The 16,606-nt window shown below is 44.9% G+C and overlaps 1 protein-coding gene across 2 annotated transcripts in view; it reads left to right on the top strand.

Moving 5' to 3' along the window:
• The window catches only part of LOC124002365, a 57,131-nt gene that overhangs the window by 27,581 nt on the left and 12,944 nt on the right, over nt 1–16,606 (top strand). For both annotated transcript variants that reach the window (XM_046309737.1, XM_046309735.1), the window contains one exon: nt 15,874–16,044. In XM_046309737.1, coding sequence (XP_046165693.1) covers nt 15,874–16,044 — 171 coding nt within the window. The remainder of the gene's footprint in view (nt 1–15,873; nt 16,045–16,606) is intronic.

The raw sequence follows: 16,606 nt of genomic DNA on the forward strand, positions 1-16,606 counted from the left end.
TCTGGGGTGTGTGAGAAATATTTAAGCTATTTTCACTATCTCAACTATCACAGCACTTGCTGGCGTTGCTGCGGAATGGCTGGGTTTTGATGATGAAGTCGTGGAAGTGTCGAGGCTTGGCCAATCAGAATGTGCTCCATGGCAAAATATGTGGTTGATTCATGTTATGTATTTCCGGACTTTTATGCATTGCCTTGGAATAAACTCCAATTTCAATGTCAGTCCATTATAGTTTGTTAAATGCCTTACAGAAACAAAATAACAAAATGTAGACCTAGCTTTGCTAAATACGTGAACTTGAACCAATTTTCAGACTAAATTGTTCTAAGTAATAGGCCTAATGTGTTGCATTATGGCTGAGCATGAACATGCCAAGCATTGTCAATAGTCAAGATGAAATGCATTACTGATAAGCACTAAGAATGGGAATGAGAATAAATAATTCTAATAAATTCTAAACAAAACCAAACAATAACTTGTTTTAAATAGGCTACCTCACAATTAAAGGCCCCATAATTTCTCCCAGTGGGAATATAATATTTAAACATCCCAGACTATGGAGCGTTTTACACACATCCAAAACAGGACCTGCATGGCTAAAATAATGTGGGCCAGCATACAATGCATAGATATAAAGGGAACATCAGCTCACTGTTTGACCACTCTCAAACTTGATATTTCAATAAAGCTTTGGTGATTAAGATTTATTTCCAAGCGGTTTCAGGAGTCAAAACCTTTATCTACAGTCTTGACTACTTCACGATTGAACTTGAAAGGTTAAAAAATGAGACTTCCTTGAGAGGAGGGGAGGCTATGCTTGGTTTTTGAATCCCCCCAAAATGGGAAAAAACAGTCATTTTTTATGTTTCAAAAGCACATTACACTACACTTGTTCCATGCGGATAACATGGCTGAAAAGGCTGGGCTTCTGCTGTTAAAATCGATGCTATAGCCAACTGCGTTCTCGCTTTTGGTTGGTTTTAAACATCCCTATTTTCGCTGCCTAAAATTAGCACTTCGGGATGATGTTTTTTAGGACACACTTCAAATATTTCCAACCTACCAATCGGAGCTGATATAAGACATATAATTTACCGAAACTGGCATTAAGACTGGAAATGTCAGTGCACCCGTTTTACATGAAGAAAACATGAAGAACTAACATCCGTTTGACATTATCGGCACCTCAAAGCCAGCCGAAGATTGAGCCCTTAATCGGACATGGTATAAATATAATATTTTATTAAACCCATAAGCATGTGTATAAGGTGCATACTTTTGTTTCAAATTAGATTTGTTTAAGACTACCAAGAAACACTGTGTGAGCCAGATTTAGCCCACTGCAGTAAAATGCTAAAGTTGTTCTTGAAAACGCTCATTACTGCCTCAGACCACTTGAAGAACAGTCATGTAGACTTTAGACACGTTGTTTCCCTATCGCGTCACTTTATATACAGATCTCTGCAAAACCTTGAATCAAGATCTTTATCTGTCTCTCTGTAACCTCCAAATACTTCAAAACAAAGTTGACTACAATTACAAAGTTGTCAATGTCTTTGCAAATGTTGCAAAAAAATACACGGAAACACATCCTGATCTGAATGAATGAAATATTCTTATTAAATACATTTTTCTTTACATAGTTGAATGTGCTGACAACAAAATTACACAAAAATGATAAATGGAAATCAAATGTACCAACCCATGGAGGTCTGGATTTGGAGTCACACTCAAAATTCAAGTGGAAAACCACACTACAGGCTGATCCAACTTTGATGTAATGTCCTTAAAACAAGTAAAAATGAGGCTCAGTAGTGTGTGTGGCCTCCACATGCCTGTATGACCTCCCTACAATGCCTGGGCATGCTCCTGATGAGGTGGCGGTTGGTCTCCTGAGGGATCTCCTCCCATACCTGGACTAAAGCATCTGCCAACTCCTGGACTCCTGGTCTGTGGTGCGTGGCGTTGGTGGATGGAGTGAGACACGATGTCCCAGATGTGCTCAATTGGATTCAGGTCTCGGGAACGGGCGGGCCAGTCCATAGCCTTAGTGCCTTCCTCTTGCAGAAACTGCTGACATACTCCAACCGCACCAGCATATGGTATCACAAGGGGTCTGAGGATCTCATCCCGGTATCTAATGGCAGTCAGGCTACCTCTGGCGAGCACATGGAGGGCTGTGCGGCCCCCCAAAGAAATGCCACCCCACACCATGACTGACCCACCGCCAAACCGGCCATGCTGGAGGATGTTGCAGGCAGCAGAAAGTTCTCCACGGCATCTCCAGACTCTATCACGTCTGTCACGTGCTCAGTGTGAACCTGCTTTCATTTGTGAAGAGCACAGGGCACCAGTGGCGAATTTGCCAAACTTGGTGTTCTCTGGCAAATGCCAAATGTCCTGCACGGTGTTGGGCTGTAAGCACAACCCCCACCTGTGGACATCGGGCCCTCATACCACCCTCATGGAGTCTGTTTTTGACCGTTTGAGCAGACACATGCACATTTGTGGCCTGCTGGAGGTCATTTTGCAGGTCTTTGTTAGTGCTCCTCCTGCTCCTCCTTGCACAAAGGAGGAGGTAGCGGTCCTGCTGCTGGGTTGTTGCCCTCCTACGGCCTCTTCCACATCTCCTGATGTACTGGCCTGTCTCCTGGTAGCGCCTCCATGCTCTGGACACTACGCTGACAGACACAGCAAACCTTCTTGTCACAGCTCGCATTTATGTTCCATCCTGGATGAGCTGCACTACCTAAGCCACTAGAGTGAAAGCACCGCCAACAGCACAACAGCATGTGAAATTTATTGTCAATCAGTGTTGCTTCCTAAGTGGACAGTTTGATTTCACAGAAGTATGATTGACTTGGAGTTACATTGTGTTGTTTATGTCATGCAGGTGAATGAGGACCCAAAAGCGACTTGGCGAAAACAGAGTATTTAATCCAGAATAAACTTTACAAAACAAAAAAACATAATACTACACGTAAAGACGAGAACAGACTGGAGACTTGATCGAGAACTGCAGGTTGCCTCGGGAAGGCACTTGAACCTAGCAGACTCAGACACCTGCTCACCACGCAGCATCTGAGGGAAACACGACACGACAGGGCAAAACATAGACACAGCACGGTGAATTATAAATGAGGATCCGACAGGGCAGGTACGGGAAACAAGGAGTGAAATAGGGACTCTAATCAGGGAAAAGGATCGGGAACAGGTGTGGGAAGACTAAATGATGATTAGGGGAATAGGAACAGCTGGGAGCAGGAACGGAACGATAGAGAGAAGAGAGAGCGAGAGAGTGAGAGAGGGAGGGGGAGAGAGAGGATAGAAAGAGGGAAAGAACCTAATAAGACCAGCAGAGGGAAACGAATAGAATGGGAAGCACAGTGACAAGACATGATAATAAATGACAAAACATGACAGTACCCCCCACTCACCGAGCGCCTCCTGGCGCACTCGAGAGGAATCCTGGCGGCAACGGAGGAAATCATCAATGAGTGAACGGTCCAGCACGTCCCGAGACGGAACCCAACTCCTCTCCTCAGGACCGTAACCCTCCCAATCCACTAAGTATTGGTGACCCCGTCCCGAGAACGCATGTCCATGATCTTATGTACCTTGTAAATAGGTGCGCTCTCGACAAGGACAGGGGAAACACATGAGGGAAGACGGAATGCGAAGAAAGGGCTTGGGAACACATGAGACATGAAGACACAAAGTCTGTGCCCTGCGGCAAAGTGCAGACCTCACCCTCCTCCAGGTGCGCTCAGTCAAGGAACGCTGGACTCGGCAAGCTGGGAAGAGAATTGACCCAGACTACTCTGGGAGATAACCCGGAGCAGACGGACCGAATGCCCAGGGAGCTGTTCTGCCCAAGGCAGTTTCAACTTATGCGGAATGTTGACAAGATGGAAGGTGTTCTGGCCGCAACAATACCTAGGACTCTTAATGATTTGTGCCTCTCTTAGCGGAAGGAAGTTTATGAAATGTGCGGCCTCGACAACCGTAAGAATCACAGTCTGTGCCCTGTACGCTCCTGCGCGCCTCGAACAGTGACCAGCTAACTTGGCAGAGACAAAGTGCAGACCTGGTGCGCTCACAACGGGACAAACGCTTGAACGGAGGGAACGCTGCTCGGAAGCTGGGAAGAGAATAGAGGAGGCTGGTAACCCAGACTACTCTGAAACGGAGATAACCCGGTAGCAGAAAGGAAGCCGTATTCTGCCCAAAAGACGCAGGGTTTCTGAAAGAAAGGCTGCGTAGTATGCGACCACCGTTGATTGGCCCTCTGCTTGACCGTTAGACTGGGGATGAAACCGGAAGAGAGACTGCTCAAACCTGCTTTGGCTTCAACAAGCAGCCAAAACGGGGTACGCTCCTGAGTCGGCCACCAAAATCGCTGGCGAATAGACGCAAGAGTGCCTCGAACACCGGGATGACCAGCTAACTTGGCAGAGTGAGCAAAGAACAGCCAGACGCAGTTGCTTGCTTAACCTGTCTTTCAATTCCCAGACTGTCAACATGCCTTCAGCGGAAATAACGGAACACGTAGAGACAATTCTCTAAAAGGCGCTGTAGAACACGTCGAACGTGCTGAACATGAATCTCGAGAAGATAGACAAAAACAAAGATGTTCAGCATGTCTCTCAGAACATCATTAACTAATGCCTGAAAAACAGCTGGCGCATTGTTGCCCTAACGGAGTGTTAAACGCCGTTTTCCACTGCCCCCTCTCTGATGCGCACGAGATCGTTACGAAGGTCCAACTGTAAAGCACCTGGCTCCCTGCAGAATCTCGAAGGCTGATGACATAAGGGGAAGCGGATCGATTCTTAACCGTTATGTCATTCAGCCCTCGATAATCCACGCAGGGGCGCAGAGTACCGTCCTTCTTCTTAACAAAAAAGAACCCCGCCCCGGCCGGAGAGGAAGAAGGCACTATGGTACCGGCGTCAAGAGACACAGATAAATAATCCTCGAGAGCACGTTCACGGGAGCCGACAGAGAGTATAGTCTACCCCGAGGAGGAGTGGTCCCCGGAAGGAGATCAATACTACAATCATACGACCGAGGATTTGGGACCGTTGTTTCATGATATTCCTCCGGCACTCCTGTCAAATGCCAGGTTCCTCCTTGGGGACAGAAGAAATGGGAGGGATGGCACATTAAGCACTTCACATGACAAGATACGTTCCAGGATAGGATAGAATTACAAGACCAATTAATAGAAGGATTATGACATACTAGCCAGGGATGACCCAAAACAACAGGTGTGAAAGGTGAACGAAAAATCAAAAAGAAATAGTCTCACTGTGGTTACCAGATACTGTGAGAGTTAAAGGTAGTGTCTCAAATCTGATACTGGGAAGATGACTTTGGCTTGTCTAACTGTCTGAAAGGAATGTTATGTTTCCGAACCCATGCTTCGTCCATGAAACAACCCTCAGCCCCAGAGTCAATCAAGGCACTGCATGTGCACCCGAACCGGTCCAGCGTAGATGGACCGACATAGTAGTACAAGATCTAGATGAAGAGACCTGAGTAGTAGCGCTCACAGCCCTCCGCTTTACTGATGGGCTCTGGCCTCTTACTGGACATGAATTAACAAAATGTCCATCAAATCCGCAATAGAGGCACAGGCGGTTGGTGATCCTCCGTTCCCTCTCCTTAGTCGAGATGCGAATCCCTCCCAGCTGCATGGGCTCAGTCTCAGAATCAGAGGAGGGAGATGGTTGCGATGCGGAGCAGGGAAACACCGTTGATGCGAGCTCTCTTCCACGAGCCTGGTGACGAAGATCTACCCGTCGTTCTATGCGGATGGCGAGAGCAATCAAAGAGTCCACACTGGAAGGAACCTCCCGAGAGAAATCTCATCTTTGACCACTGTGTGGAGTCCCTCCAGAAAACGAGCGACCGGCTCGTTCCAGTCACTAGAGGCAGCAAGAGTACGAAACTCTATAGAGTAATCCGTTATGGATCGATCACCTTGGCATAGGGAAGCCAGGACCCTAGAAGCCTCCCCACCAAAAACTGAACGGTCAAAAACCGAATCATCTCCTCTTTAAAGTTCTGGTAATTGTTAGAACAATCAGCCCTTGCCTCCCAGATAGCTGTGCCCCACTCTCGGGCCCGGCCAGTAAGGAGTGAAATGACGTAAGCATCTCTCTCTAGAGTATGTGTTGGGTTGGAGAGAGAACACAATCTCACACTGGGTGAGAAAGGAGCGGCACTCAGTGGGCTGCCCGGAGTAGCAAGGTGGGTTATTAACCCTAGGTTCTGGAGGCTCGGCAGGCCAGGAAGTAACAGGTGGCACGAGACGAAGACTCTGGAACTGTCCAGAGAGGTCGGAAACCTGAGCGGCCAGGCTCTCCACGGCATGGCGAGCAGCAGACAATTCCTGCTCGTGTCTGCCGAGCATGGCTCCTTGGATCTCGACGGCAGTGTTACGATGTAGTCGCTGGGTCCATTCCTCGGTCGGATCCTTCTGTCATGCAGGTGAATGAGGACCCAAAAGCGACTTGGCGAAAACAGAGTATTTAATCCAGAATAAACTTTACAAAACAAAAAAACATAATACTACACGTAAAGACGAGAACAGACTGGAGACTTGATCGAGAACTGCAGGTTGCCTCGGGAAGGCACTTGAACCTAGCAGACTCAGACACCTGCTCACCACGCAGCATCTGAGGGAAACACGACACGACAGGGCAAAACATAGACACAGCACGGTGAATTATAAATGAGGATCCGACAGGGCAGGTACGGGAAACAAGGAGTGAAATAGGGACTCTAATCAGGGAAAAGGATCGGGAACAGGTGTGGGAAGACTAAATGATGATTAGGGGAATAGGAACAGCTGGGAGCAGGAACGGAACGATAGAGAGAAGAGAGAGCGTGAGAGAGGGAGGGGAGAGAGAGGGATAGAAAGAGGGAAAGAACCTAATAAGACCAGCAGAGGGAAACGAATAGAATGGGAAGCACAGTGACAAGACATGATAATAAATGACAAAACATGACAGTTTAAGTGTTCACTTTATTTTTTGGAGCAGTGTATATACAGTATCAGTCAAAAATTTAGACACACCTACTCATTGAAGAGTTTTTGTAAATTTTTACTATTTTCTACATTGCAGAATAATTGTGAAGACATCAAAACTCAACTATGAAATAACACATATGGAATCATGTTGTAATCCAAAAAGTGTTAAACAAATCAATCTAGCCACACTTTGCTTTGACAGCTTTGCACACTTTTGGCATTCTCTCAACCGGAGGAATGCTTTTCCAACAGTCTTGAAGGAGTTCCCACATATGCTGAGCACTTGTTGACTGCTTTTCCTTCACTCTGCGGTTCAACTCATCCCAAACCTTACAAATCGTGGAGGTTTTGGGTCATTGTCCTGTGAGAGTCCCACTAAGCGTCTTCACTGTATTTCTGATGAATTTGATGTTGTTTTAATGGACAAAAAATGTGTTTTTCTTTCAAAAATAAGGACATTTCTAAGTGGCCCCAAATTTTTGAATGCTAATTTTAGATTTTAGATTAAGGTTGTAACGTAACAATATGTGGAAGAGGGGAAGGGGTCTGAATACTTTCTGAATGCACTGTATGTGGTTCGGTGACCCTCATGAACCGGCACAAATGTGAAACTTTTTGTTGTTGTTGTATTGTTGGGGGGCATCTAAGGGGCAGTATATGTGAAGATCAGTTGTCTCTGAAGTTATTGGGAAAGATTGACTGTCAGAAGGACAACGTCTCACGATGGGATGATCGACCACTAAGAGGGATGGGGGCAAAACTGAAAGTAGATATTTACACCAGGGGGGTCAACAGGGTCTTGTCTTTCACACCAGAATATATATATTTAAACATTGGAATATGCTCAACTCTTGCCTCTTTTTCAGTTATCAAAAAGGCCTTGCAGTGTATAACCCTAACACCAATTAACACCATTTGTGAATTGATCGCCCCCCATCTAGCTTCAGAGTTCGTTCTGTTAGGTGACCTAAACTGGGATATGCTTAACACCCCGGCAGTCCTACAATCTAAGCTAGATGCCCTCAATCTCACTCAAATCATCAAGGAACCCACCAGGTACAACCCTAACTCTGTAAACAAGGGCACCCTCATAGACGTCATCCTGACCAACTGGCCCTCCAAATATACCTCTGCTGTCTTCAACCAGGATCTCAGCGATCACTGCCTCATCGCCTGTATCCGCCACGGAGCCGCAGTCAAACGACCACCCCTCATCACTGTCAAACGCTCCCTAAAACACTTCTGTGAGCAGGCCTTTCTAATCGACATGGCCCGGGTATCCTGGAAGGACATTGACCTCATCCCGTCAGTTGAGGATGCATGGTCATTCTTTAAAAGTAACTTCCTCACCATTTTAGATAAGCATGCTCCGTTCAAAAAATGCAGAACCAAGAACAGATACAGCCCTTGGTTCACTCCAGACCTGACTGCCCTCGACCAGCACAAAAACATCCTGTGGCGGACTGCAATAGCATCGAATAGCTCCCGTGATATGCAACTGTTCAGGGAAGTCAGGAACCAATACACGCAGTCAGTCAGGAAAGCTAAGGCCAGCTTCTTCAGGCAGAAGTTTGCATCTTGTAGCTCCAACTCCAAAAAGTTCTGGGACACTGTGAAGTCCATGGAGAACAAGAGCACCTCCTCCCAGCTGCCCACGGCTCTGAGGCTAGGAAACACGGTCTCCACCGATAAATCCATGATTATCGAAAACTTCAATAAACACTTCTCAACGGCTGGCCATGCCTTCCGCCTGGCTACTCCAACCTCGGCCAACAGCTCCGCCCCCCGTAGCTCCTCACCCAAGCCTCTCCAGGTTCTCCTTTACCCAAATCCAGATAGCAGATGTTCTGAAAGAGCTGCAAAACCTGGACCCGTACAAATCAGCTGGGCTTGACAATCTGGACCCGCTATTTCTGAAACTATCTGCCGCCATTGTCGCAACCCCTATTACCAGCCTGTTCAACCTCTCTTTCATATCGTCTGAGATCCCCAAGGATTGGAAAGCTGCCGCAGTCATCCCCCTCTTCAAAGGGGAGACACCCTGGACCCAAACTGTTACAGACCTATATCCATCCTGCCCTGCCTATCTAAGGTCTTCGAAAGCCAAGTCAACAAACAGGTCACTGACCATCTCGAATCCCACCGTACCTTCTCCGCTGTGCAATCTGGTTTCCGAGCCGGTCACGGGTGCACCTCAGCCACACTCAAGGTACTAAACGATATCATAACCGCCATCGATAAAAGACAGTACTGTGCAGCCGTCTTCATCGACCTCGCTAAGGCTTTCGACTCTGTCAATCACCATATTCTTATCGGCAGACTCTACAGCCTCGGTTTTTCGGATGACTGCCTTGCCTGGTTCACCAATTACTTTGCAGACAGAGTTCAGTGTGTCAAATCGGAGGGCATGCTGTCCGGTCCTCTGGCAGTCTCTATGGGGGTGCCACAGGGTTCAATTCTCGGGCCGACTCTTTTCTCTGTGTATATCAATGATGTTGCTCTTGCTGCGGGCGATTCCCTGATCCACCTCTACGCAGACGACACCATTCTATATACTTTCGGCCCGTCATTGGACACTGTGCTATCTAACCTCCAAACGAGCTTCAATGCCATACAGCACTCCTTCCGTGGCCTCCAACTGCTCTTAAATGCGAGTAAAACCAAATGCATGCTTTTCAACCGATCGCTGCCTGCACCCGCATGCCCGACTAGCATCACCACCCTGGATGGTTCCGACCTTGAATATGTGGACATCTATAAGTACCTAGGTGTCTGGCTAGACTGCAAACTCTCCTTCCAGACCCACATCAAACATCTCCAATCGAAAATCAAATCAAGAGTCGGCTTTCTATTCCGCAACAAAGCCTCCTTCACTCACGCTGCCAAGCTTACCCTAGTTAAACTGACTATCCTACCGATCCTCGACTTCGGCGATGTCATCTACAAAATGGCTTCCAACACTCTACTCAGCAAACTGGATGCAGTCTATCACAGTGCCATCCGTTTTGTCACTAAAGCACCTTATACCACCCACCACTGCGACTTGTATGCTCTAGTCGGCTGGCCCTCACTACATATTCGTCGCCAGACCCACTGGCTCCAGGTCATCTACAAGTCCATGCTAGGTAAAGCTCCGCCTTACCTCAGTTCACTGGTCACGATGGCAACACCCATCCGTAGCACGCGCTCCAGCAGGTGTATCTCACTGATCATCCCTAAAGCCAACACATCATTTGGCCGCCTTTCGTTCCAGTACTCTGCTGCCTGTGACTGGAACGAATTGCAAAATCGCTGAAGTTGGAGACTTTTATCTCCCTCACCAACTTCAAACATCAGCTATCCGAGCAACTAACCGATCGCTGCAGCTGTACATAGTCTATAGGAAAATAGCCCACCCATTTTCACCTACCTCATTCCCATACTTTTTTTATACTGTTTTTATTTATTTATTTTTCTGCTCTTTTGCACACCAATATCTCTACCTGTACATGACCTGATCATTTATCACTCCAGTGTTAATCTGCAAAACTGTATTATTCGCCTACCTCCTCATGCCTTTTGCACACATTGTATATAGACTGCCCATTTTTTTTTCTACTGTGTTACTGACTTGTTAATGGTTTATTCCATGTGTAACTCTGTGTTGTCTGTTCACACTGCTATGCTTTTATCTTGGCCAGGTCGCAGTTGCAAATGAGAACTTGTTCTCAACTAGCCTACCTGGTTAAATAAAGGTGAAATAAAAATAAAATAAAAAAAATTGAGTGAGGTGGCAAGCCATTTCAAAGGGGGGAATTTCCCACTTTTTTTTCAGATACAGGGATGAAACGAGGCACATATGTTGAAACCAGGTGTTTGAGCCTTTTTCAACCCATTTTGGAAGACTGCAAAATTCTATCTAAGAATGTAAACTAATGCATCAATTAAAAGTTAATGGTGCATTTTAAGAAACTACAAAGTTATGTTAGCCACAGTTCTTAATCCATTTCAGGGCTAAACTATCTCTAGAATAGTCGCTAGATCTTCCTTGTTGGTCCTGTTTAACAGGTGAATTGCCTCTGGCACAAATGAGGCCATATGCCTATTGGTGGAGCACTTCAGACAGTGCAGGTGGCATCCAAGGGGGAGCAGTTGGATCTGCGGGTTGAGGACATGGGTGCTTGTCCCCCAGCATGTCATACATCTTCCTCCTGGTCTGCTGCTCAAAGAAGAAGCCCAGACTTCCGAGAGGCACCACAGTGATCTTAGAGCAGGTATTCACAATGGCTTGGAAGCAGTCCTTTTCTTGACAGAGAGGGATGTGAACCAGCATTTTAAAGAGAAACACAGAACACGCTCTTAGTGAACGAACTGTAAAAGGTTTACAATATAGATTTGTGGACACTGAATGAGTTCAGTTTCTGATGAAGTATTGCTCTGATGGGCGTTTTTGATTATGGCGTCTGTGTTTTGTTCAAACTTCAGGTTATTATCAAAGATGGTACCAAGATATCTATACTGGTGCACAATGTCCACCTCCTCACCATGGATGATCACCATCCAGGGGGACGTCCTTTCCTGAAGTCAACAACCATTTCCTTCGTCTTGGACACATTCAACTCCCACAGCGCACTGTCACACAATAATTAAGTCCTGAAGGGCTGGGCTGTGGTCCTGCTCAGACCCTGAGAGGAGTTAGAGAAGGAATGTGTCATCTGACAGTCATTGGTGTAGAAAACTTTAAAAAGGGGTGACAATACACACCCTTGTGGTGAACCTGTGCAATTGTCCACGTGGCCAGTCAGTTAAAAAAATCCATAATCCATTAGATAAGGCCATGGTTGATATTGAACTGTGAGTCAAGTTTTCTGGCTGGGATGGAAGGCTAAATGGTGTAAAATGCAGATGAAAACTCCAGAAACAAAGTCCCTCCTGCTCCCCAGATGTCTGTCGATGGTATCCATTAAAAACAGCTTGATGTCGTCCACACCTCTCTTTGTGCGAAACACGAACTGCAGGGGATCCAGAAGAGCAGGAAGTGCATTCAATTGGTATTATAGGGGCTTTTTGAAAGGGTTAAAAAGGTCGAATCTTTCCAAAAATTTCATATGTATGGTTTGGCGACCCTCATTAATGTCACATATGTCAAAAGCCAGTGTTTCTGAGGTGTTCTTGTCCACTTGTTGGAAGACTTCCAAATTCAATCTAGGTAAGGGTATTTACCCTTATGTAGTCTATGAAACTCTTCAAGCTTTTAGGGTTGTATGAATTGAACTTCTCCCAAAAGTATTGTTGGGTGGCATCTATGGGGCAATATACAGTACCAGTCAAAAGTTTGGACACATTCATGGGTTTTTCTTTATTTTTACTATTGTCAAAATTGTAGAATAATAGTAAAGACATCTCAACTATGAAAAAACACATATGGAATCATGTAGTTACCAAAAAAAGTGAGATTCTTCATAGTAGCCACCCTTTCCCTTGATGACAACTTTGCCCACTCTTGGCATTCTCTCAACCAGCTTCATGAGGTAGTCAAGCATTTCAATTAACAGGTGTGCCTTGATAAAAAATAATTTGTTGAATTTCTTTCCTTTTTAATATGTTTTAGCCAATCAGTTGTGTTGTGACAAGAAAGGGCTATCTTCTGTATGCCACCACTATTTGGTAAAATAACAGTTCAAATAAGCAAAGAGAATTGACAGTCCATCATTACTTTAAGACATGAAGGTCAGTCAATCTGGAACATTTCAAGAACTTTGAAAACTCCTTCAAGTGCAGTCGCAAAACCTTTAAGCGCTATGATGGAACTGGCTCTCATGAGGACCGCCACAAGAAAGGAATACCCAGAGTTACCTCTGCTTCAGAGGATAAGTTAATTAGAGTTACCAGCCTCAGACATTTGATCCCAAATAAATGCATCACAGAGTTCAAGTAACAGACACATCTCAACATCAACTGTTCAGAGAAGACTGCGTGAATCAGGCCTTCATGGTAAATTGAGGCAAATAAACCACTACTAAAGGACACCAATAATAAAAAGAGACTTGCACGGGCCAAGAAACACAAGCAATGTACATTAGATCGGTAGAAATTGTCCTTTGGTCTGATGAGTCCAAATTTGAGATATTTGGTTCCAACCGCCTTGTCTTTGCAAGACGCAGAGTAGGTGAACAGATGATATCAACATGTGTGGTTTCCACCGTGAAGCACGAAGAAGAAGGTGTGATGTTGTAGGGGTGCTTTGCTGGAGACACTGTCTGTGATTTACTTAGAATTCAAGGCACACTTAACCAGCATGGCTACCACAGCATTCTGCAGCGATACGTCATCCCATCTGGTTTGTGCTTAGGGATTATAATTTGTTTTTCAACAGGGCAATGACACAACACACCTCCAGGCTGTGTAAGGGCTATTTGACCAAGAAGGAGAGTGATGGAGTGCCACATCAGATTACCTGGCTTCCACGATCACCTGACCTCAACCCAATTGAGATGGTTTGGTTTGAGATGGACCGCAGAGTGAAGGAAAAGCAGCCAACAAGCGCTCAGCGTAAGTGGGAACTCCTTCAAGACTGTTGGAAAAGCATTCCAGGTGAAGCTGGTTGAGATAATGCTAAGGGAGTGCAAAGTTGTCATCAAGGAAAAGGGTGGCTACTTTGAAGAATCTCAAATATAAAATATATATGATTCCATGTGTTATTTCATAGTTTTGATGTCTTCACTATTATTTTACAATGTAGAAATAAAGAAAAACTCTTGAATGAGTAGTTGTCTCCAAACACTGGTACTGTATGTGAAGATCAGCTGTCTCTGAAGTTCTCGAGTCAAGATGATTTTGACTGTCAGTAGGATTGCATCTCGCAATGGGTTAATTGACTACTGAGAGGGATGGGGGGCAAACAGAGTTGATCTTATACCAGCAGGGCCAACAGGGACTTGTCTTTCACACTGGAATATATTTTCTTAAACATTGCAATATGCTCATCTCTTGCCTATTTTTCAGTTGTGACAAAGGTCTTGCAGTGTATACACCTAGCACCCATTGAGTAGGGTGGCAAGACATTTCAAGGGGGGAACTTCACACTTTTCTTCAGATTCTTGTCTGCAGGGATGAAAAGAGGCACATACAGTATGTTGAAACCAGGTGTTTCTGAGCCTTTTGTTGTTTAGCCCTTTTTGGGAAGACTTCCAAACTCAATCTAGGTTAAGGGTATGTATCCATGTGTAGTCGATAAACCCTTCAAGCCACTGGGGGATTTTCACTCAAACGTGTCTGTGGAGATGCATATGTGAGTCTCACACCAATCAGACCATGGATATAAGAAGGCTTGCCCCTGGACACTTGTAACTTCAGTGAGTGGCTGGGCGTGGCACTGCCAACATCAAACTTGATGTTGGGCCAATCGCAGCATCAATATATGACAAATGGACTTAGGACCTTATCAAGTATATAAACAAGATAGGCGTGGCCACCCCATCATCATACTTAAGGATAAAACAGGATATGCATTTGAAAATGGACAACTGCAGTGCATTCGGAAAGTATTCAGGCACCTTGACTTTTTCCACATTTTGTTACGTTACTGCCTCATTCTAAAATTGATTAAATAAATTGTTTGGCCACCCACCCAAACTGAGCAATCGGAGGAGAAGGGCATTGGTCAGGGATGTGACCAAGAACCCAATGGTCACTTTGTCAGAGATCCAGAGTTCCTCTGTGGAGATTGGAGAACCTTCCAGAAGGACAACCATATCTGAAGCACTCCACTAAATCAGGCCTTTATGGTAGAATGGTAGAGTGGCCAGACGGAAGCTACTCCTTAGTAAAAGGCACATGACTGCTCGCTTAGAGTTTGCCAAAATGCACCTAAAGGACTCTGACCATGAGAAACAAGATTATCCAGACTGATGAAACCAAGATTGAACTCTTTGGCTTGATTGCCAAGTGCCATCGCTACAGTGAAGCATGGTGGTGGCAGCTTCATGATGTAGTGATTTCTTTTTTCAGTGGCAGGGACTGGGAGACTAATCAGGATCAAGGGAAAGATGAATGAAGCAAAGTACATAGAGATCCTTGATGAAAACCTGCTCTAGAGCGCTCAGGACCTGGGGGTGAAGGTTCACTTTCCAACAGGACATCGACCCTAACTACACAGCCAAGACAACACAGGTGTGGCATTGGAACAAGTCTCTGAATGTCCTTGAGAAGCCCAGCCAGAGCTCGAACTTGAACCCAATCGAACATCTCTGGAGAGACCTGAAAATACCTGTGCAGCAACGCTTCCCATCCAACCTGACAGAGCTTAAAAGGATCTGCAGAGTAGAATGGGAGAAAGTCCCCAAATACAGGTGTACCAATCTTATAGTGTCATGCCCAAGAAGACTCAAGGCTGTAATCGCTGCTGAAGATGCTTCAACAAAGTGCAGAGTAAAGGGTCTGAACACTTTAAAAAATGGAATGCATTTACAAAAATGTCAAAAAATCTGTTTTTGCTTTGTCATTATAGGGTATTGTGTGTAGATTGATGAGGGAAAATAAATATTTAATCAGTTTTAGAATAAGGCTGTAACATAACAAAATGTGTATAAAGTAAAGGGGTCTGAATACTTTCCAAATACACTGTATATTCTCGGTCCAAGACTACAAGTACAGGTCTGGATGTGACATCCAAAAGCCCATTTTGTCACCTATTTCCACATCTATATAATGTAAATATATATATATATATATATATATATATATATTTAAAAGCCCTAACCCTGGTCTGCTTTTGGAAAGGAGATTCAAGGCTCAATACAAACCAGTGTTAAAAAATGCAGTGACGATAGGTTTCTTTTTCTTTTGAAACACAGAGTGAAGTCTGTTACATCAAAGCAGCATTTCCACAAATCCTGGAGCTTCTGAACACACACTTCAAGTATGTCAGGAAATCGGACAACGGGCGCTATGTCAAACTCCTGAAAAAGGTCATATATGACCTCTACTCCCAAAACTGCATACCTGAAATTAATGAGGAGATTGAGGTGAGTGCTACTTACTTATGAGCTTTCCTACTCTAGTCCAGGAACAGTCTCTTCCAAAGGTGTTTTGGATTATGAGGTGGCAAGTGACACTTTGCAACTTGACAATCCTGTCTTGAAAATTTGGCTGCTGACAGGCGGAGTGAGAGGGTTTATGCCACCTAAAATCTGTCCAAGAAAATAAACCACGAATTTAGGCATTTTTGTATGGAGGTCAATGAGTTTTGAATTTGGTTCACAACAAAATGTAATGGTTAGGTTGCAATGAATGCACTGATGTAATACTACTTTATATAGGAGTTGGGCCTGTTTCTTACACGCTTATCTGCCCTCTCATTGGATAGAATGGTCCCACCTAATCTCGCCTCCCCCCGCCTGCCATCAATGTATTTCCATTAGAGTGGTCACCCGACTATCTTGTCAATATAATGGATAATCTTTGCTGCTCACATGCAACACATTTGGTACTGTATCAACAGTACACCAAAGGAAAAACTACCAAAATATATTTTTGGGGTTGATTTTTCCTTTATTTTATGAGAACCCCTTGTCCAACACCCTCACT

The sequence above is a fragment of the Oncorhynchus gorbuscha genome, linkage group LG18 (assembly GCF_021184085.1).
Source record: "Oncorhynchus gorbuscha isolate QuinsamMale2020 ecotype Even-year linkage group LG18, OgorEven_v1.0, whole genome shotgun sequence".
Lineage (NCBI taxonomy): Eukaryota > Metazoa > Chordata > Actinopteri > Salmoniformes > Salmonidae > Oncorhynchus > Oncorhynchus gorbuscha.